The following is a 23,667-nucleotide window of genomic DNA, read 5'->3' on the forward strand; positions in this document are numbered from 1 at the left end:
TCTCTGTTGACCGTGGTTATTTACATAGCGATGTGGGAGATAAGCAAGCCAGTAGTATAGTGCAGTACAGTGTACTAGCCAGTCTCCTTGTGGAAACAAAGGCAATAGGCTAGCCAGACAGACTGATTGTTAGACTAATAATAATAAGCCTGTAAAAATCTTAGATAAGAGCCAATTGAAAGAGATTTTTTTAAATATGACAAAAATTCTACAATAAGCAGAGATTAAATCTTACAAATGGAAATGTTGAGAAAATATAAGTAGGGCAACAGATAAATCTTACAAATGGAATTGTATAAGACTGACTGATCTCATACTAGCCTACTATCACTTCCTTACAGAGGCCATGTCTGGATCAATGGGACTACACTCGCCTTCCTCCGCCATAAGACAAGAGCTGTTAACTCATACAGAGGGAAATCCTCTCCTGTGACCCTATTCTGTCATCTGGTCCACTGTTGTTAGCATTACCATCTTAGCTAATGTGTAAGCCCAGCCACTGCTAGACTGTGCAGTCTGTTCTGCTGCTTGTGTCCTGCCCTCTCATTATGCAGGCCATGATGATGATGATGATGATGATGATGATGAGGAGGGCAATTCACTTCTATACATATAGGACTATAGAACAGTTTGTAGCCCAATGAGCAGCCAGCGTGTTAATCGGCCAGGAGGAGCGGTGCTACGCTGCTTGGCGTAAACATAACTTAGCCCACACAAATGGGACCACTATTCAACACAGACATACAGGAGAACAAAGAAACACCATGACAGCACACAAGCATGACACACATCAAAGCAGTCAATGATGCACACACAGCAAACGGCCGTGTGCACGCACACCATAGCAGTTTAGTTGGCAGAGTCTTTGGCTGGGCCTTGGTGGCAGCTGAGGTGCCGTTCAGCACTAAACCACGCACACTGGGCAGCCAGGTCAGACTTACTGTTGAAAATAATTGCTCAGTGGCTCGGCTCCTCTGACATCATCAATGTTGGCCCAGCAGCCTGGGCCTGCTCCGAGAGAGAAAATACCACTAATCACAGATCCATGATCAGCTTTCCCTACCCGGATCCGAACCCTCAATCATTACGCCTTGAAACGCCAAGCTGGACTGGGACCTGTATGTGGGAACGACTGCCAGCAGGATCCCTCAGCCTCTTTTCCTCAGGCTTCCATCCAGACACTCGGATCCTCATCCTGACTTAGGCCTGGCAAGGACATTCTGCCACTTAGCTGATAGCGAGCTCTCACGCCTTAATAATCCATCCCACTGGCCAGCAGCCATCAATTCCCCCAGCGCCCATTATTTGCCCAGGCACCACAGATAAGGCCACTTACTTCTGCTTACACTAATCAGTGTTAGCGTTGATGGTGTAGCCTACATTGAGAAGGCGCAGCAGGGCATGAGGCAGGGTCCTGGCCAAACCAGCAGTCTGTCTGCAGAGCCTTGTTTACCACTGGCCAAAGTCAGACAGTATCTCATCCTGTTGTTACACGGACAGAAATTAGGAACTTGTCCCTCCCGTCGGGGGCCTCCATAAAGGATGTTGTGGTGAAGCAGAGATAAGTGGTGGATGGAGATCTGGGACAAAAGATGCTTTCATACCACCGTGTTTTGCCTCCAAGAGTCCTTTGCCAAAGGTGGCCTCGTCGGCCTATTAAAAAGGGGTCTAGGCTAAATCATCCTCTTTTTGTCTTAGATTGTCCTGGGTTGACTTGTTCTTATTCTGCCAGAGTAATGTTCGCCCTTGAAATACTGGCGCTGCTGGGAAGGAGACAAAGAAAGCCCTCTTAGTTTTTCCTTAGGAGGAAATGCCTTCCTAAACACATTACAGCACACAGGTAGTTAGTGCAGCAGCTAGGCTTTTTTTCTAATAGAAAATAGTGCTCATTGAACACATCTACCGCTTCTTAGACTTGCTTTCAATGAGAATGACATTTCACATTTCCATGTTAAATTGGTCGGGTCACCCAAGAAGTTACATATTGCAGCTTTAACTTGGGCAAATGAATGCATTTAATAATACATTCAAAACAATTAGTGGATTTCCTTTTATGTTAAATGCATTTTTTAATATTATTGAATTCCGTTTCAATATCTAGATTCCGTCGGCATTATTCGCAATTCAGATTTTATAGGACACTTCTATTTTTGTGAAGTAGACTGGGGGCTTTCTGAATACTCCCATTAATGTGCCATGTTGACCAGTGGGTGAAACTTCCTTCCAGTTCTGTTTTATGAGATTTGAAAGAGTGACCTGCCTGGACTGAAAAACGGGCCAGGAGTGGAGCGTTGTGACTTAGGATAGGCCTACGTTACAAACTAAAGTAAATAGCCTATTTCAACCAGCTCAAAAGTATCGGCCTATTATTGGTGTACAGATTAACACACACACACACACACACATGGCTGGATTCAAAACATATGCTTACAGTGGGAGAGAGGTCAGGACTAGCTTGTTCCCTGAGTGCTTCTGGAACAAAGTGGGTCCACTGATTATATGGGTCAGTGGGTTAATTTAATAGCACTACTACCACGTCCAAGGCGAGGAAACACTGTAGACTAATACATACAGGGAGAGGTCACACACTAGTCAATACTCTACTAGGATGCCAAGACACAATAATAGTGAGAGCAGCTCATGTTGTTGAGACAGACAGGATGGGGGTGTTTCAGTATAGTACAGTCCCAGAGTAGCCTAATGGCATCAAAATCAAATTGTATTTGTCACATGGGTTGAATACAACAGGTGTAGTAGACCTTACAGTGAAATGCTTACTTACAAGTCCTTAACCAACAATGTAGTTTTTAATAAAATACTTACGAAAAAGTAAGAGATAAAAGTAACAATAATTAAAGAGCAGCAGTAAAATAACAATAGTGAGGCTATATGTATATATACAGGCGGTACCGGTACAGAGTCAATGTGCGGGGGCACCAGTGTCGAGGTAATTGAGATATGTACATGTAGGTAGAGTTAAAGTGGCTATGCATAGATAATAACAGAGTAGCAGCAGCGTAGAAGAGATGGGGAAATGCAAATAGTCTGGGTAGCCATTAGATGTTCAGGAGTCTTATGGCTTTGGGGTAGAAGCTGTTTAGAAGCCTCTTGGACTTAGACCTGGCGCTCCGGTACCGCTTGCCATGCAGTAGCAGAGAGAACAATCTATGAATAGGGTGACTGGAGTCTTTGACAATTTTTAGGGCCTTCCTCTGACACAGCCTGGTATAGAGGTCCTGGATGACAGGAAGCCTGGCCCCATTGATGTACTGGGCCGTACGCACTACCCTCTGTAGTGCCTTGCGGTCAGAGGCCAAGCAGTTGCCATACCAGGCAGTGATGCAACCAGTCAGGATGCTCTCGATGGTGCAGCTGTAAAACTTTTTGAGGATCTGTTAGTTTGTTGGTGATGTGGACAGCAAAGGAACTTGAAGCTCTCAACCTGCTCCACTACAGCCTCGTCGATGAGAATGGGGCTGTCGTCCAAAATCATCTCCTTTGTCTTGATCACGTTGAGGAAGAGGTTGTTGTCCTCGCACCAAACGGTTAGGTCTCTGACCTCCTCCCTATAGGCCGTCTCATCGTTGTCGGTGATCAGGCCTACCACTGTCATCATCGGCAAACTTAATGATGTTGTTGAAGTCGTGCCTGGCCGTGAATTCATGACTGAATAGGGAGTACAGGAGGGGACTAAGCACGCACCCCTGAGGGGCCCCTGTGTTGATGATCAGCGTGGCGGATGTGTTGTTACCTACCCTTACCACCTGGGGGTGGCTTGTCAGGAAGTCCAGGATCCAGTTGCAGAAGGTGTTTAGTCCCAGGGTCCTTAGCTTAGTGATGAGCTTTGAGGGCACTGTGGTGTTGAACGCTGATCTCTAGTCGATGAATAGCCTTCTCACCGGTGTGGCTTTTGTCTAGGTGTGGATTGCATCTGTTGGGGCGGTATGCAAATTGGAGAGGGTCTAAGGTTTCTGAGATAATGGTGTTATGAGCCATGAACAGCTTTTCAAAGCACTTCATGGCTACAGACATGAGTGCTACAGGTCGGTAGTCATTTATGGTGGTTACCTTAGTGTTCTTGGGCACAGGGACTATGGTGGTCTGCTTGAAACATGTTGGTGTTACAGACGGGGAGTGGTTGAAAATGTCAGTGAAGACTCTTGCCAGTTGGTCAGCTCGTGCTCGGAGTACACGTCCTGGTAAACCGTCTGGCCCTGCGGCCTTGTGAATGTTGACCTGTTTAAAGGTCGTACTCACATCAGCTGCGGAGAGCGTGATCCGATCCCACAGTCGTGTGTGAACAGCTGATGCTCTCACACATGTTTCGGTGTTACTTGCCTCGAAGCAAGCATAGAAGTGATGTAGCTCGTCTTGTAGGCTCGTGTCATTGGGCAGCTCTCGGCTGTGCTTCTCTTTTGTTGTCTGTAATAGTTGCAAGCCCTGCCACATCCAACGAGCGTTGGAGCTGCTGTAGTACGATTCGGTCTTTGTCCTGTATTGACGCTTTGCCTGTTTGATGGTTCGTCGGAGCACATAGCAAGATTTCTTATAAGCTTCTGGGTTAGAGTCCTGCTCCTTGAATGCGGCAGCACTACCCTTTAGCTCAGTGTGAATGTTGCCTGTAATCCATGACTTCTGGTTGGGGTACGTATGTACAGTCACTGTGGGGGGGACGTCATCAATGCGGTGTACTCCTGAATGCCATCGGAAGAATCCCGGATCATATTCCAGTCTGAGCTAACAAAACAGTCCTGTAATTTAGCATCTGCTTCATCTGACCACTTTAATTTTTGCCTGTAAGCAGAACTTAGGAGGATAGAATTATGGTCAGATTTGCCAAATGGAGAACGAGGGAGAGCGTTGTATGCGTCTCTGTATGTGGAGTAAAGGTGGTCTAGAGTTTTTAAAAAACATTTTTTAATTTCCCCCCCCTGTGGTTGCACATTTAACATGCTGATAGAAATTAGGTAAAACTGATTTAAGTTTCCCTGCATTAAAGTTCCCGGCCACTAGGAGCACTGCCTCTGGATGAGCATTTTCCTGTTTGCTTATGGCGGTATACAGCTCATTGAGTGCAGTCTTAGTGCCAGCATTGGTCTGTGATGGTATGTAAACAGCTACGAAAAATACATATAATCTCTCTAGGTAGATGGTGTGGTCTACAGCTTATCATGAGATACTCTACCTCAGGAGAGCAAAACCTATAGACTTCCTTAGATATTGTGCACCAGCTGTTGTTTACAAATATACTTTGGCTGCCACCCCGTGTCTTACTGGAGTCTGCTGTTCTATCCTTCTGTAAGTTTAACAAATATTGCCTTGTAATTGCGTTACCAAAAACCCAGATACTGTACCTTCTGAGATATTTTCACATTTCTCTCCCTTATAAGGGAGGATAATGGAAGTTCACAGAAGTAATAGTAGACCTACCAATTAGTTATAGTGATTTTACCAATATAATTTTTGTCTGAATTATTAAGTGATTTAAACAGTGTATTCGGACCCCTTTTTCCACATTTTGTTACGTTACAGCCTTATTCTGAAATGGATTAAATAAAAACATTTCGCCATCAATCTACACACAATACCCCATTAAAAAAAAATGAAATGCCTTATTTTCATAAGTATTCAGACCCTTTGCTATGAAACTAGAAATTGAGCTCAGGTGCATCCTGTTTCCATTGATCATCCTCAAGATGTTTCTTCAACTTGATTGGAGTCCACCTGTGGTAAATTCAATTGATTGGACATGATTTGGAACAGCACACACCTGTCTATATAAGGTTCTACAGTTGACAGTGCATGTCAGAGCAAAAACCAAGCCATGAGGTCAAAATAATTGTCCGTAGAGGGCTGAGATAGGATTGTGTCAAGGCACAGATCTGGGGAAGGGTATCAACACATTTCTGCAGCATTGAAGGATCTCAAGAACACAGTGGCCTCCATCATTCTTAAATGGAAGACCGCTAAGACTCCCTAGAGCTGGCCACCCGGCCAAACTGAGCAATCGGGGGAGAAGTGCCTTGGTCAGGGAGGTGACCGCGAACGCGATGGTCACCCTGACAGCTCCAGAGTTCCTCTGTGGAGATGATAATGAGATGAGAAAGGACAACTATCTCTGCAGCACTCCACCAATCAGGCCTTTATGGTAGAGTGGCCAGACGGAAGCCAGTCCTTAGTAAAAGGCACATGACAGCCCGCTTGGAGTTTGCCAAAAGGCACATAAAAGACTGACCATGAGAAACAAGATTCTTTGGTCTGATGAAACCAAGATTCAACTCTTTGGCCTGAATGCCTAGTGTCACATCTGGAGGAAACCTGCCACCATCCCTACGGTGAAGCATGGTGGTGGTGGCGGCAGCATCATGCTGTGGAGATGTTTTTCAGCGGCAGGGACTGAGAGACTAGTCAGGATTGAGGGAAAGATGAACGGAGCAAAGTACAGAGAGATCCTTGATGAAAACCTGCTCCAGAGCACTCAGGACCTCAGACTGGGGGCGAAGGTTCACCTTCCAACAGGACAATGATCTTAAGCACACAGCCAAGACAATGCAAGAGTGGCTTCGGGACAAGCCTCTGAATGTCCTTGAGTGGCCCAGCCAGAGCCTGGACTTAAACCCGATCGAACATCTCTGGAAAGACCTGGAAATGGACGGGGAGCGTCGCTGCACTGCTAACCTGACAGAGCTTGAGAAGATCTGCAGAGAAGAATGGGAGAATACAGGTGTTCCAAGCTTGTAGCGTCATACCCAAGAAGACTCTGTAATCGCTGTAATCGCTGCCAAAGGTGCTTCAACAAAGTACTGAATTAAGGGTCTGAATACTTGTGATATTTCATTTTTTTTTTTTCAAACATTTCTAAAAACCTGTTTTTGCTTTGTCATTATGGGGTATTATATGTCGATTGAGGGGGGGAACTGTTCAATCCATTTTAGAATAAGGCTTTAATGTTACAATGTGGAAAAAGTCAAGGGGTCTGAATACTTTCTGAATGCACTGTATGTTATGGGGAATTGTTAGACACTAGCAAACAATTCACACAATGAAGTTCTGAAACAATGATGTGCACAAATTTGCAGGTTGAGACTGCCTTCTGGAGAGAGACGTGCATTCTGCATCTTAGCCACACTCGCCTCGGCAATGGATTAAAGGCTCTGCGTGGTCAATCGCATGTCGGCAGTGGCCGTACAGAATTTACTGTAATACCGCCTCTGCAGAAGTCAGGGCATTCATACTTCTTTCATTTCACGTAACAGAGTAGAGCTCTTGTGAAGGATGTTGTCAAGGAAGGGAGTTTATGTTTATACAGGACCCCCCCCACCACCACCTACCACCATCCAGTTATGTCAATGCGGAGCTATACTGAGGCCTCCACATTGGTACAACATTTTGGAAGCACACGGCAATGTGGTACGGAGCTCGATTTGGCCTCTGCATGCCTTTGGAGGCTCCTCAGTTTTTGATCCATGCGATTGTCTTGACATATCAAACCACCGTAAAAGTAAGTGCTAATGGTAAACGTCCACCGTGGAAAATGTCCACCATTGTCCCCGTTCCCAAGAAAGACTAGCCTCGCTCTCTTAACAACCATACGCCTATTGCTCTGACCTCTCTTGTGATGTAGGCCCTGCAGCAGCTAGTCAAGGCCATATCACGTTTGTGGCATGTGCTCTTCTGGATCCCCTCCAGTTTGCATACCGCACCAAAAGGACGACGCCAAGCTGTTCTTGATGGACGCCATCCACAGACATCTGGAGGGCAGAAGGGCTCTTATTTGTGGACTTCTCATCTGCATTTAACATCATGCAGTCTACCATCCTCGCCAGAACTTGTTTCACAGTTCAATCACGACCATGGCCACAGAGAGTCTATGCCAATGGTAAGACACGCTACTCGCTTGCGCTGGTTCACCACGGTGTGTACGGTCATCTTTTTTATTCTCTACACCAATGCCTGTCAGAGTGGCCATACCAACCTCCATCTTGTGAAGTTTGCCAATGACACAGTCCTCTCACTCCTCTCAGGGCCTGAGTAGGACCACGGCCCAGCCCTCCAGGACCTCATTGACAGGTGTGACTTTGCGCTGCTGGAGTTGAATGTCTCCAAGATGAAGGAAATGGTTGTTGGCATCAGGAGGAAGCCAGGATGGACCCGGCGATCATCCAGGGTGAGGAGGTGGACATTGTGGACCAGTATAAATATATTGCTGCCATCTTTGATAACACCCTGAAGTTTGAGCAAAACAGATGCTGTCATTTTTAATTATTTTTCAAAATGATTTTTTTTTACATTTTTTATTTAACAATGCAAGTAAGTTAAGAACAAATTCTTATTTACAATGAAGGCCTACACCGGCCAAACCCGGACGACGCTGGGCCAATTGTGCGCCGCTCTATGGGATTACCAATTACGGCCGGTTGGAATACAGCCTGGTGTCTGTAGTGACGCCTCAAGCACTGAGATGCAGTGCCTTAGACCGCTGTGCCACTCGGGAGCCCCGATACTTCCTCAGGAAACTGAACTCATTCAGTGTTCACAAATCAATATTGCAAACCTTTTACAGTTCTTTCATCGAGAGTGTGCTGGTTCACATCCCTCTCTGTCAAGAACAGGAACCACCTCCAAGCCATTGTGGTATGCTCTAAGATCACCGGGGTGCCTCTCAGAAGTCTGGCCTCATTCTTTGAGCAGCAGGCCAGGAGGAAGGCCCATGACATCCTGGTGGACAGCACCCATGTCCTCAACCCACAGTTCCAACTGCTCCCCCTTTGACGCTGCCTGTCTCAAGTGCCCCACCAATGGGCACAGGGCCTCATATTTTGTGCCCGAGGCTATCTTCCTCGTTAAGAGGACCATTAACGAAGACCTAGGGATTATTCTAGACATAGTTTAGCCCTGCCATTAATAAGAACTGTGGCAACCACGGACATTTAGTTTCATAAATTGCACCATGCACTTTAAACTGTTGCCTTAAATGTTTTATTTATAAAAAATGTATACTGTCAGTCTGTGTGTGTTTATCCTGTCTGAAGCACCCTTTCCATCCCTGAGTAAATTTCCCCTTGAGATTAATAAAGTTCTATTGTAAAACAGGTACACATGTCAAAATGGGGGATTTACTGTACTTCTTTAAGTGGTGGGGTTACTCTTTGCTGAATAAAAACTCCAGATTGTGGCTTTAAGTAAATTAAATGGTTTATATATAAAAAAAAAATGACTCACACTTAATCAAATAACTGTTTTACAAAAAATCTGTACAATAGCTGTAAGCAGTGGTCCCAGTAAATAAAGTTACCAGCACAACACACCCATTAACTATACATTAGAATTGGCTTATTATCATTACCAAAATGCAGGTTCTCATTACCGAAACTGACCTAAAAATGGGGCGGTAATGAGAAATGTGTGGCCCTTATCTCAATCTGCAAGTAATTGGAGATTGCCATTATGAGTCAGCAAACAATTGAACACATCACTAAAGCCCATTCATGCCTCCATCTTGGTAAGGTAATGGTAAAGTTTTTTCCAATTTGAGCTTTTTAGTAATTCCGGTAATGACAAGGTCAAGCGTCGCACATGGGGTGTTTGAGAATAAGATCCTCATTCTGAAAGCATATAAGTGAAATAATTAAATAAGAGTATGCTCATGTTAGGACTTCTCCTAGATTATGCATCATAGGTGAATTAAACCAAATTATTGGAGATTTTACAGCAACTTCGAAAGGTGTTACGGTAATGAGAAACATGTCAAGAGACAGTTTTTACTAGTAAACAGTTTTTATAATTTATGGACTAACTACAGCAACATATTTAGTTTTATTCAGATAAATTAGGTTTTTCTAAAGGAAATTTTTATAAAATGACCGAATTTAATCCAGACAAATTTCGGTAATGAGAATTTGGTGTGGAAATTACGCTACCATAAACTAAGCATCTTAGCCTATAGAATAATAGATGAATGTTGTAGATGCACCATGATTTTCAAACTCTTTGTTACTGCCATGGTTAAAACTGGTTTCACGAGAATCACCCATTTTAGAGACTTCATATAGTAGGTAGGCTATGTTGTTTGATCCATCCCTGTTTTCCCAAAGAACGCTTTGCTTTCAATTCACACACTTGTAGCCTAAAATGCAAAAACATTCTTCAAATGCAACATGTTTGGGCTCCCGAGTGACGCAGCGGTCTAAAGCACTGCATCTCAGTGCTAGAGGTGTCACCACAGAACATGGTTCGATTCCAGGCTGTATCACAACCGGCCGTGATTGGGAGTCCCATAGGTTGGCGCACAATTGGCCCAGGGTCTTCCGGGTTAGGGTTCTTAACAGACTTGCCTAGTTAAATAAAATACATTTTAAAAAGCATGCATGTATGATCAATGTCATTGAGTGAAGAGTCGGTATGCACAATTGCAGTCATGATTTGTATGCAGTGATGCCTCCGTATAGTCTAGCTGTTGCAAGGCTTCAGGACTGTCATACCTCTACATGTCATGACAATGTGTCCAGCGATCTCTGTTTTGTTAGATTGGTAACTCCCTCTCTCTCCCCCCACTCCCTCTCTCTCCCCCCTCCCTCAATATCTCCCTCTCTCCCTCTCTATCTATCTCCCTCCCTCTCTCCCTCAATATCTCCCGCCCACTCTTGCTTCTGCCCACCCACCCTCTCTTGGTCCCGCCCTACCTCCTTCTCTCCAGTAGAGGTTGTGGTTGAGTATGAGTACGATGCCCTCCATGAAGATGAGCTGACCCTGAGGCTGGGAGACGTGATCAGGAACGTCCGCAGGATCGAGGAGGAGGGATGGATGGAGGGAGACCTCAACGGGAAGAGAGGACTCTTCCCTGACAACTTCGTCAAGGTGATTTAGAGCCTCTCTCCCCATTTTAAACAATATTGAGACACTGAATCAAAACAACTTCCAGGTTGACAGGTACACTAACAGTACTATAATATTATAATAAATGCCATTTAGCAGGCACTTATTTTATCCAAAGTGATGTAAGGGTGGTTCTGGGAATTGAACCCACTGTCCTGGCGTTGCAAGCTCCATGCTTTACCAACTACAGAGTACTGGTTGCACACTTGGGACTTGTAAACCCTAGTGCACCATGAAATCTGGTGTTTCCGTTGAAGACATGCGTACACTTCTCTTTCTAATATGAAATGGAGTTGTCATGGTACTCATTGCAAATTCTACGTCGAGCTAGTAGTAGAATGTTGTGATGAAGTCACAGAGAGCGGCTGCTCTTCCCTCGTCCCTCCCTCCTGGCTGTAATCCAGAGTAGTGAGATAGGTAATCCTCTAGGAAGTCTGGCAGCTTTGAGGAGGGAGATCTCGCTGTACTGAACTGAACTTTGCTCCCGGACACTGAGACTATTTTTCTTCCTCTATAAGTGCTTCTGTAACTGTCTGAGACTAAAAGTTCTTCCCAGGAAATCATGTCTGAGCTGGAGGAGTCGGTAAGGGATTTACTCGTCTTTACTAAACGTCAACATGACAGGGTTCTTTGAGGTGTGTATTATAATCAACAACTCTGCTGTTTGCCAGCGGAGGTCATGATGTTTTGGGTGTTGGCGGGGCTGTCACAGTTTGCACTTTTGACACCTCAGAGACTTAAATCTGTTTGTTTGCCTCTCCAAGGAGAGGAGGGAGAAAAGGAAAGAAACACATTTTTTCAATATGTGATTGTTGGAAATAGCAGCCAATTATGCAAGAAAATTAGGTATTTTTTTGAGTCTGGTACATTTGCTGTTTGTTCAGCTTCACCACAGTGAGTTGTACAAGTCAGCGTTAAACTCTTAGAAAGTGTTATTGTTCTGAGAATGGCTGTTTCTCTCTTGGGATAGAGCTGAGAGTCAGCCAGAGGAGGATGTCTCTCCTTCTCTCTCCCCCCTCTCAGCAGTCTGGCTCCTCCCGAGGACTCTCAACTCCTTGCCGTCACTCTTGACTTGATGGTCTTTATTTTCTGAATTGAATGAATCTTATTATAATAGTTTTATAATTCAGGAGTCAGGACGCTGGTCTCTCTCCTGTTACAGGAGTAAAAAAAGTGAAATGTGTTGTTTTACAGGGTCAGCTATAGCAGTACAGCACCACTGAAGCAAATTAGCATTAAGTGCCTTGCTCAAGGGCACACCGGTACATTTTTCACCTTGTCAACTCTGGTATTCGAACCGGCGATTCAGATACTGGCCCAATGCTTTAACCGCTAGGCTACCTGCCGCCCATAAGGTAGAGAAGAGACTTGCTGTCCAGTGTGAGAGAAGCTGCCAGTCAGCAGGACACACACAGCGTTCCTGTCTGTCTCCTCTTCCTCTGCTGTGAAAATATCCAGTCAGCATGTGTGAACCAGGAAGCGGATGGAGCGGGGATCAGCAAGGGTGAAAGTAGGTTACATTTCTTACTGGTACGGGACACCCAGATGAATAAAAACAATGTCTGATCGATGTTGGACTTCTGAGTGGAGCAGAGGTCTAAGGCACTGCATCTCAATGCAAGAGGTGTCACTACAGTCCCTGGTTTGAATCCAGGCTGTATCACATCCGGCCGTGATTGGGAGTCCCATAGGGTGGCGCACAATTGGCCCAGTGTCGTCCAGGTTTGGCCGGGGTCGGCCGTCATTGTAACTAAGAATTTGTTCTTAACCTCTCTCGGGTATGTGGGACGATTTCGTCCCACCTACGTAACAGCTACTGAAATTCCAGTGGCGCGATTTTTGAATCGTTAGAAATACTATTACTTCAATTTCTCAAACATATGACTATTTTACAGCTATTTAAAGACAAGAATCTCGTTAATCTAACCCCACTGTCCGATTTCAAAAAGGCTTTACAACGAAAGCAAAACATTAGATTATGTCAGCAGAGTGCCCAGCCAGAAAAAAATCAGACAGCCATTTTTCAAGCTAGCATATCATGTCACATAAACCCAAACCACAGCTAAATGCAGCACTAACCTTTGATGATCTTCATCAGATGACACACCTAGGACATTGTGTTATACAATACATGCATGTCTGTTCAATCAAGTTCATATTTATATCAAAAAACAGCTTTTTGCATTAGCATGTGACGTTCAGAAAAAGCATAACCCCCGCAAACTTCCGTTGAATTTACTAACAGTTTGCTAAATTACTCACGATAAACGTTCACAAAAAGCATAACAATTATTTTAAGAATTATAGATACATTACTCCTCTATGCACTCGATATGTCCGATTTTAAAATAGCTTTTCGGATGAAGCACATTTTGCAATAATCTAAGTACATAGCCCGGCATTACAGGGCTAGCTATTTAGATACCCACCCAGGTCAGCCTCCACCAAAATCACATTTCCTATAAGAAAAATGTTCTTACCTTGCTTGTTCTTCATCAGAATACACTGCCAGGACTTCTACTTCAATAACAAATGTTGGTTTGGTCCCAAATAATCCATCGTTATATCCAAACAGCGACGTTTTGTTCGTGAGTTCTAGACACTATCAGAATGCTTCTTCACGGTCCCGCGCATGGCGCATTGGCGTGTCAAAAATGTCTAAATATTCCATTACCGTACTTCGAAGCATGTCAACCGCTGTTTAAAACCAATTTTTATGCCATTCAACTCGTAGATTAGTGATAATATTCCGACCGGGAGTATGCATTGAGCCTAAACAGCCGAATAAAATTTATCCTCAGAAGCGACTCATGCACGCGCTTCATTCAAAGGTCCTCGGAGCAGCCACTTACAAAAGGTGATAATGTGTTTCAGCCTGAGGCTCCCTCGTAAACCTTCAGTTATTTCCCGGGCTCTGAGAGCCTATCGGAGCCCTGGGAATTGTCACGTTACAGCTAAGATCCTTACTTTTCAATAAAAAGATGCAAGACGCACGACTCCTTGTCAGACAGGGTACTTCCTGCTTGAAACCTTGTCAGGTTTTTGCCTGCCATAGGAGTTCTGTTATACTCACAGACACCATTCAAACAGTTTTAGAAAATTCAGAGTGTTTTCTATCCAAACCTGAACAATAATATGCATATTCTAGCTTCTGAGTTGGTGTAGGAGGCAGTTAAAAATGGGAACATATTTTTTCCAAAATTCTCAATACTGCCCCCTAGCCCAGACAGGTTTTAACTAACTTGCCTAGTTAAATAAAGGTTACATTTAAAAAAAATCAAAAATGCATATAATTGGCCTACGAAAGGGGAGACACAAATACAATATGTGACCGACCGGATCGATTTAGCCTTTATGTAGCAAAATTTGAAATTGTATTTTTTTACGTTGGATAGAAGTAGAGACTCGGAAATAGAAAATGGTATATCATACATTACAGTTGAGGAACAATGGGAAAGTAATTCTGCTTTGAAAGTTGATAAACTTTACTTTTGAGAAAATGACCCATGAATGTTTTTGTACCTACTAGAGAGCTCTTCTTTGTCTACACCCATTCACCCATAAGCTTTAGCCCCACCCATCTCTTTCAAGATTCACATGTGAGGCTATGTACTAAACAACCAAAGATTTGAAGACTAAAGTCCGGTTTATACTACAGGTGTGTTCGTAAATTTAATCTGGGGTGCCAGAGTGTGCTCTGGGCATTCGTTGACAGAGTGTTGTCAGATTGGCTGTTTGTAAATTCAGATCATTTCGCTCTGAGCATTCAGAGCGCACACTAGACACTCTGGCTGAAAAGTAGGGTTGATCTGAGCGTTCTGGCCTAACAGCAGTCAAGCACCCAGGCTAACTGGCTAACGTTGGCTAGCTTGCTAGTGACTTCCAGACACAAATGAGAGAACAGCTCACTCTGACCATTTTACTCACTCTAGCAGAGCTGTTAGGCTGTTTTTATGTTATACAGAGCGTTGGTGACTGCAACTTTGCTGCTGGCAACTATTTCATTAATATTTTTTGCCAATGTTTCCTGACACCGGACATATTCAACGGGTGTTGAGCGTTCGTAAAATCTGCGCTCTGGCACACAGACGAGAGTGCTCTGAAATCGGAGTAGATAGCCAAAGCGAATTTACAAGCTACGTCTATCGAAAGTTGTCTCAGTGACATCATAAACATTCTATTGAAATAGTTACTTGCCTAGTGGAGTCTTTTGTTTAGACATGTAGCTAGCTAGCTAAACAATTAACCATCATTCTAACTCATAACATTACTACCCTGCATGAAGGTAGCTAACCAACCAGGTTCAATGTTAGCTAGTTAACATTAGTCTATAACTAGCAATACAAATGGCTCTGAGATTTGAATAATATTACTATACAGATCATACACCTAACGTTAGCTAGCTAGCTAACTTGAAATGAAAATGACTTTCTGACAAAATTAGAAATGTGTCATATCTGAAAATGTAGCTAGCTAGACTATCTTACCCGCATATCTTACCCGCATATATCAATGGACGCTTCTCCCTCTCTTTCACGGATGCCATTGTTGCCCTTAGTTTGAAGATGTAATCCGGAGACAGGTGTTTTATTCAACAGCCTTCTGTGTGTTCTCTTTTTGACTCCGTCTGAATACTTGCAATCAAATGCCAGAATTTTCTCCTTCTCCTTAGCTATCATACTCTAATTCCACTGATTTGCAAAACTCAGTCCTCCAGAAAGTGGAGAGCAATACTTATGGAGATCTACTACATTATATTTTTCAAAAAAGACACGTTAGAAAGGATTACCTACACATGGCAGACCAATCTGAACTCCTCTCTAGGCATGTCCAGCCCCCTCATTATCTCAGCCAATCATGACTAGCAGGAAGGTTGCTCACTTTTTCTATGGCTAAACTGTATTCAGATGTCATACAAGTTTGTTAAATGTTATTTTATTTTTAAGTTTACGTTCAAGTTGCGCTCCTGTGAGGTAGTGACACGCAACATACGCCTAGTTTTCTGAGTGAATATGCACACTCACCGGGGATTTGGCCAATGTTCTCCGCTGGTGAAATAGCCATTTGCTTTTCAAACAGTTCGTCTGCGATTTGTATTTATTTTATTCTGATATGCCTGGATTGGTCTCTCTGCTTTTCACTGACAGTCACAACTTAACAATCATCTACACTGAACAAAAATATAAACGCAACATGTAAAGTGTTGGTCCCATGTTTCATGAGCTGAAATAAAAAATCCCAGAAATGTTCCATACGCACAAAAAGTTTATTTCTCTCAAATTCTGTACACAAATTTGTTTACATCCCTGTTAGTGAGCATTTCTCATTTGCCAATATAATCCATCCACCTGACAGGTGTGGCATATGAAGAAGCTGATTAAACAGCGTGATCATTACGCAGGTGCACCTTGGAGTATTTCTGTCTGTAATAAAGCCCTTTTGTGGAGACAAACTCATTCTGATTGGCTGGGCCTTGCTCCCCACTGGGTGGGCCTGGTTGCTAAATGGGTGGGCCTATGCCTGCCAAGGCCCACCCATGGCTGCACCCCTGCCCAGTCATGTGAAATCCATAGATTAAGGCCTAATTAATTTATTTCATTTGACTGATTTCCTTATAGGAACTGTAACTTAGTAAAATCTTAGAAGTTGTTGTATGTTGCGTTTTATATTTGTGTTGAGTGTATTGGTCATTTGCAGCTTCAAATCTTGACATGGTTGGACTTTGTGCCTCTTGGACTCCAGTAGTAGTTTCTTTACAACCTTGCAAGTGGAACAGTAGTAGTCTGTAATATGATCATTTGATGTAAATTCAGCATGTGAAGACTTTGCAAAGCAAGTTTCAAAAGCAGGTTGCCATAGCTCTCATTTGTTCAGCGAGGTGGACTCCACTAGAGACTGGGAGAGATTCCATAGTGCTTTCTTACAGCGTTCCTGGGAGTTTCTGGCAGAGTGAGTGGAGCGGGCTGTGGCTGGCTGACTGGCTGCTGTCCTAGCCCTGCTCAATGGCCTGAACTGGAGAGGAAAGGAAGCAGGTCTCAACATGAGCAGACAGGTCCATGGAGTAGTAAAGCATACACTCACACATTCACTCAGCGCATGTACTATATTGTATCAGTTATTATAGTGGTTAATGCTGTGGAAATGTTAAAGCACACAAGGTGAGAGACCTGTGTCAGCAAACTTTTAGTACAGTAGATCAATAGTGTGTTTGTGTTTGAGGAGTCCAGTTGTTGTGAGTGTTTTTGTATGTTTATGAGGAGTCTGTTAAAGTGCTCTGAGGAGGAATGACCCTGTGTAGTTCCTGCTGCTCAGCTCGGTGAATCATAGCTTTTCTGAGGGCGGGAACTACAAAATGGTTGATTCCACCTGGGCAGTTAAAGGGAAACCTTGGCCTACATGAACTTAGCCTTTGGCTGCTTCCCCCCCCCCATGACACACTATTCAAGTCTTGACATGGTTGGACTTTGTGCCTCTTGAACTCCAGGAGTAGTTGTTCTTTACAACCTTGCAAGTGGAACAGTAGTAGTCTGAAATATGACTTAACAATTTACTAAACTCAACAATTTACAATGGAGTTGCGTAACGACTAGTGTAGGCGGACTGGAGCGCCGATGTAACATAAGTTACTTTTTAACTCTTTTTAACTCTGGGATTGGGCTTGTAAGTAAGCATTTCATGGTAAAGTCTACACCTGTAGTATTCGTTGCATGTGACCCATACAATTTTATTTTAAAATAAAGTTTTTATCCAAAACTACTGATTTGGATAATCAGTAGTTTTTGATAAAAACATCATTTTATGTGAAGTTGGAGCTCCAGTCCGCCCAAGCTAGTTGCCGCTCAACAGAGTCCCTGCCCAGCAACTGAGTTTAATCTGCTAACATGAACTTAAATGTTAGGGCTAGATAAAATGAGAGCCTACACATGGTTTGGCCTGTGAAAGTTACTTTTCAATATGAAGGCATCAGATATTTTGGCTATATCAGTTCATGATTGTAGGTTTTGTGTTCAGGGTTGTGGCGATCATGAAATTTAGTCAGGCGGTAAATGCAGTAACTGCCAGTCTCACAGTAATTGACTGTTTAATTAACATAAACACGTTTAGCATCTCCAGGCCTCCACACGTACAAGCCACTGACAATTTCTTTTGGAACATCTACATTTAAAAAAAGTTTAAATCCATTTAATATAAAACATCACAATAACTCCATGATTTATTTTAGGCAGGTCTAACGAAACATGATATGAACAAAATGTATTTCAGAAGAACAGAATAGCATATGAGCTAGAGTATGAGCGTAAAAGTGATCTACCTCGTACCCCTGCACATTAACTCAGTACTGGTACTCCTTGTATATAACCTTATTGTTATTTTATTGTGATACTATTTCCTATTTTATTTAGCAAATATTTATCTTTTTAACTCTGCATTGTTGAAAGGGCTCGTAAGTAAGTAAGCATTTCACGGTAAAGTGTACACCTGTTGTATTAGGCACATGTCACCAATAAAATTGTATTTGATCATTTGAAACAATTCCTATACGCTAGATTTAGAGTTATTTGACCACTATAGTTGTGAATGATACAATCCTTAATGTCTTTAGAAATTAAAAACATATATTGTATGGGCAGCATGATGCAACTATTCTGTTTCTTGCCTCAGGATGCACACACTGTTCTCTCATCAAGTGATAATATTCTCACCCATCAGGCTATTCTCAATGTAATCTTGTCTTTACTAATATGTGACATTAATTTCAATTTAGAATACGCCCTTATCAAATGGGCAGGAACAAGGGCAGGGACAAGGGCAGGGGAAAAAAGACATGGCGAATGGAGGTTGCGATTTCCAACGGTTCATTTTGGTTTTACAGCTGAGCAATGTGCTTAATATTAGCAGCTAAGAAATAAATAAATGTGTGGTGGGGGGGCTGGGATCATTCTCTTTTTTTTAATGGCAGCCATCATTCTGTAGCTAAAGGTAATGTCAGCCTGTTCATTATGGAAAATATAACAAATGCCTTATTACTAGACTATTCAAAATCAAATACAAATTCAATGTAATTGTAGGCTAACTATACTCTGTAAGCCACCCTGCACTATCGATAATAATATCATCATAATACAGACCACACTCAAGGGCTATAACTAGAGTTTGTTTAATTTTGGTGTAGCCTATAGGCTAGACCAATTATGTCCCAAAGACATCTTGAATCTTAAAAAATAAAATAAGAATTCTGCTGTGCGTAATATACAATGTATTGTATAATGGGACAATCATTTTTTTGTTGATGCTTGGGCTCGTATAGGCCTATGCGTTCTAATATGTGTATGGGCCTTCCCTGTGGCTCAGTTGGTAGAGCATGGTGTTTGCAACACCAGCATGGTGTGTGCAATGCCAGGGTTGTGGGTTCGATTCCCACGGGGGGCCAGTACAACAACAAAAAAATGCATGAAATGAAACGTATGCTGTAAGTCGCTCTGGATAAGAGCGTCTGCTAAATGACTAAAATGTACATGTGACATCTTAAATGCTTTGTTTTAATCATCACCTTAGGAAGCGCTGTCAATTTCGTTGTTTGGCTTTGAAACCAGATCCACAAAAAAACATGTTTTCCACTGTTGCAACCTTTTGTTAAATGTCTTTCTTCAAATTTTTCGATCACAATGTAGCATAATGGTGGCTTTTTAAAAGCATGATACTGTTTTGATAAGTGTTTGTGATTTTAGATTGCATGTGCATTGATGTCAGATTAGAGGGACAATACAAGTCACTTAGCCACAGAGGAATCATGGATCATTAGCTTCTTTAAAATGTTTTGCTGTGGATTGTTTCAAATCACAAGCTTGTAAGCCTATGCCTATTTGGGAAGCCCGCAATATGGGAAGAACACAAATCGATACGCTTAAATGATTGAGTTGCGGCTGTCAGTGAAAAGCATCTCAGTGCATTCGGAAAGTATTCAGACCCCTTGACTTTTTTCACATTGTTACATTACAGGCTTATTTTAAAATTGATTACGTTTTTTCCCCCCCATCATCAATCTACACAGAATACCCCATAATGACAAAACAGAAACAGGTTTTAAGAAATTCTCTCCAGAGATGTTCGATCGGGTTCAAGTCCGGGCTCTGACTGGGCTACTCAAGGACATTCGAATCCACTCCTGCGTTGTCTTAGCTGTGTGTTTTAGGGTTGTTGTTTTGTTGGAAGGTGAACCTTCACCCCAATATGAGGCCCTGAGCGCTCTGGAGCAGGCTTTCATCAAGGATCTCTCTGTACTCCGCTCCATTCATATTTCCCTCGATCCTGACTAGTCTCCCTGTCCCTGCTGCTGAAAAACGTCCCCACAGCATGATGCTGCCACCACCATGCTTCACCGTAGGGATGGTGCCAGGTTTCCTCAAGATGTGACGCTTACCATTCATGCCAAAGACCAGAGAATCTTGTTTCTCATGGTCTGATGCCTTCTAGGTGCCTTTTGGCAAACTCCAAGTGGGCTGTCATGTGCTTTTTACTGAGTAGTGGCTTCCGCATGGTCACTCTACCATAAAGGCCTGATTGGTGGAGTGCTGCAGAGATGGTTGTCCTTCTGGAATGTTCTCCCATCTCCACAGAGGAACTCTGAAGCTCAGTCAGTGACCATCAGGTTCTTGGTCAATTCCCTAACCAAGGCCCTTCTCCCCAGATTGCTCAGTTTGGCCAGATGGCCAACTATTCTTCCATTTAAGAATGATGGAGACTGTCTTCCGTGTTCTTGGGGACCTTCAATGCTGCAGATACGTTTTGGTGCCCTTCCCCATATCTGTGCCTCGACACAATCCTGTCTCGGTTTTTGCTCTGACATACACTGTCAACTGTGGGACCTTATATAGACAGGTGTGTGCCTTTTCCAAATCCTGTCCAATTAATTTAATTTTCCACAGGTGGACTCCAACCATGTTGTAGGAACATCTCATGGATGACCAATGGAAACAGGATGCACCTGAGCTCAATTTCAAGTCTCATAGCAAAGGCTTTGAATGCTTATGAGACTAAGGTATTTCGGTTTGTTTTTTATAAATTTGCTAACATTTCTGAATACTCCATAATGACAGAGAAAAAAAACTGGTCTTGTGTGTAGATTGAGGATTTTTTTTAAAATTTAATCCATTTTTTAATAAGGCTGTAACGTAACAAAATGTGGAAAAAGTCAAGGGGTCTGAATACTTTACAAATGCACTGTATGTGTGAAGATAATGTGTCTTGCATATAATTAACATTTTAGACAGGAAAGGGAGGGGGAGGTGGCGAAGATATAGGCGAGTCTCTCTCCAGAATGGTTCAGCTGTCTCTTGCCAATTCTTGCACAGTCATTGTTTCATTGTGTGAATTGTTTGCCCATTGATTGTTAGTTTATTTTGATCAATTCCCCATTACATCTATCACCAGAAAGTAAACCGACGAAATGGGGAATTGATAAAGAGAATTTCAAGTCTAGACAGAATTGCAGGCAGACAGGTTTTTGTCGTCTTTATGTATTTTTACTTAGTTGACAATGGAATTTATTGTCTTACTGCTGCATTGGTCTATAGGCTATGAGTTCCATGCACTAATTTCTTTAGCTGCCAATAGATCTCGGTGTATCAATGTGTCCACAGAGGCCGGTGCTCTCACTTCAGTTGAATTTGAACTTTTAGATCATTTTAATTCAGATTTTTATGATTAGCCACGTGACAATGATTTTGAGAAACCAAAACATTATTGAAATGGAACTGTTCCACGAAAATGTGCAACTGTTCCTCTTGTAATATAGCCTAAATGAATCATTGTCCTCTCTGCTGTGTGTGTGTGTGTGGTGGCAGGAGGTAATGGAGCCCAAGGAGGTGAACGTGACTAAGGAGGAGGCCGAGGAGGAGCTGCCCCAGCAGAGAGAGAAGAGCGCAGGGAACGTGGCCAACCTGGTCCAGAGGATGAGCACCTACGGATTCCCAGCTGGGGGCTTCCAGCCACACTCACAGCCCCGTGGACTCAAGAAGAGTAAGTTGTGCGTGCGTGTGCTGGCTGTGCTTTCATCATTCTAATCACATGTTGTCTCCACTGAAGCACTAACTGAAACACTAGGAAGAATGCCCAGGGTCTTCCATTCATTTCTGTGGACTTAATCTACCATAGGCTAAAGCCTGCTGCACACAGAGGGAACCAACACATATGACTCTCAGAATAAACTGCTTTCATTTCATGGTTCCCAACACTGTGGGAAGAAGGAAATCAGATGTCTGTCCTCTGAAGTGTGTCAAATGTATTAAAAGGATTGTAGGTGCATACTGGACATAGCCTATATATTTCCTGCTACTGTATTTGCATGTCTGTCTGCTAGTCATGGAGGCTTTTCTTCCACATTGAGCCTTTGTATAGCATACACACATTCTCTTGTGTGACGTTGGTGAATAGAACTTGATTGAATTGATGTCAACAGCAGCAGGGTTACATGAAGGTCAAGTCCCTATTGAAATGCAGCATTAAAGTGGAAGATGACGAACTTCTGATAATCATGTTCGTCTCTGCAGGAAACTCCCACTAGCCCATGCCTCCTCCAATCCAATGCTTTTACATTTGTGGGAAGAAGTGAATGCGTGTACCCTTCAGAAGAAAGGAGATATTATTGGAACTCAGCCCCTGTGTGCAGCTGTGTTTGTTCAGAGGGGTGTGTCAGCAAGGAGCACCTTGCTGAAACGTCCCATAGTGCTCCTAGCAGGAGAGGAGTGTTCTCCTCCACTTCCTGGATCCAGACACCCTTCCCACACTGCCCTCATGCACACCAGGGTGTATAAACACATCATAAACAAACACCCGTGCACGCGCTTCCAGGATGTTGACGCCATTAGCCGACCCATTGAGCAGCGAATGGACTGGTGTAACTGGTGTTCCCAGCCTTCTCAGGCTCCTGTCTTTTGTTGTTGTTGTTGCAGTGTCTAAGAAGCGGCAGTGCAGGGCGCTGTTTGATTACATGCCCCAGAACGAGGATGAGCTCGAGCTGAAGATAGGGGATACCATCAACATCAATGAGGAGGTGAGGCTAGTGCTTCGTTACACTGCCCTAAATTTTGCTATTTACATATGCTGCTCGTAATGGCTTTCCTGCATTGGGTTACCTTACCTGTGCTTTATTAAACGTGTTACACATTTTTCTGTTCAGAGTTGATTGTCTGTTGAAGTCGTAGAGGTTAGGTTTGCATGGGAGAATGAAAGAGAAATTGCCATGCTCTTTCTGTAACTAACCCACAGCCTAATGGTGTTTACACATGACCATATTTACATTGGATGCAAATCCTAACTCACAGCTAATAGTTCTTTAGGTAGAGCTGAGCGATTAACAACATTTTTGTTGTTTTCCGCTTTTTGGACAACTAATTGACCAATATATCTGTTCAATTATTTGAATTCCATTTCGTTTTTTAGTTTTTAGTCAGCTCAATGCACAGTTTTCTCTAGAGATAAATTACATCAAGCCAAAACTGTAGGGAGTTGTAGTTTCCAACAGGCCAATATTCTGCATAGTTTAGTGTAGAAAACGTGGTAATTAACTACAATGACCATAAACTATTGCACACCTACTTGTCCAGTCTGTGTGGGGCAAACATTGAGGAAATGGAGAGCAGTTGCTTCGTGAGGTATCTCTACCTGAAAATACATGATCTAAGTGATTGATAGTTGGTATTCAGCAGTCATAAAAGTATACCTTATTTACTTTAAACTACTAAAAAGGGGATTTTGACAGACAGCATAGGCAGCAGCTCTGTAGAGATGGGT

At 43.0% G+C, this 23,667-nt stretch overlaps 1 protein-coding gene across 6 annotated transcripts in view; it reads left to right on the top strand.

Annotated features, from left to right (window-relative positions):
* The window catches only part of LOC115192050 (CD2-associated protein), a 90,902-nt gene that overhangs the window by 20,346 nt on the left and 46,889 nt on the right, over positions 1-23,667 (top strand). For 3 of the 6 annotated variants that reach the window (XM_029750188.1, XM_029750164.1, XM_029750152.1), the window contains exons 2-4: positions 10,697-10,857; positions 21,720-21,894; positions 22,827-22,927. In XM_029750188.1, coding sequence (XP_029606048.1) covers positions 10,697-10,857; positions 21,720-21,894; positions 22,827-22,927 — 437 coding nt within the window. Of the gene's footprint in view, positions 1-10,696; positions 10,858-11,304; positions 11,459-20,818; positions 20,915-21,719; positions 21,895-22,826; positions 22,928-23,667 lie in introns of those variants that run through there. The other 3 variants (XM_029750155.1, XM_029750179.1, XM_029750172.1) reach the window with 3 other exon arrangements.

The sequence above is a fragment of the Salmo trutta genome, chromosome 1, assembly GCF_901001165.1.
Source record: "Salmo trutta chromosome 1, fSalTru1.1, whole genome shotgun sequence".
Lineage (NCBI taxonomy): Eukaryota > Metazoa > Chordata > Actinopteri > Salmoniformes > Salmonidae > Salmo > Salmo trutta.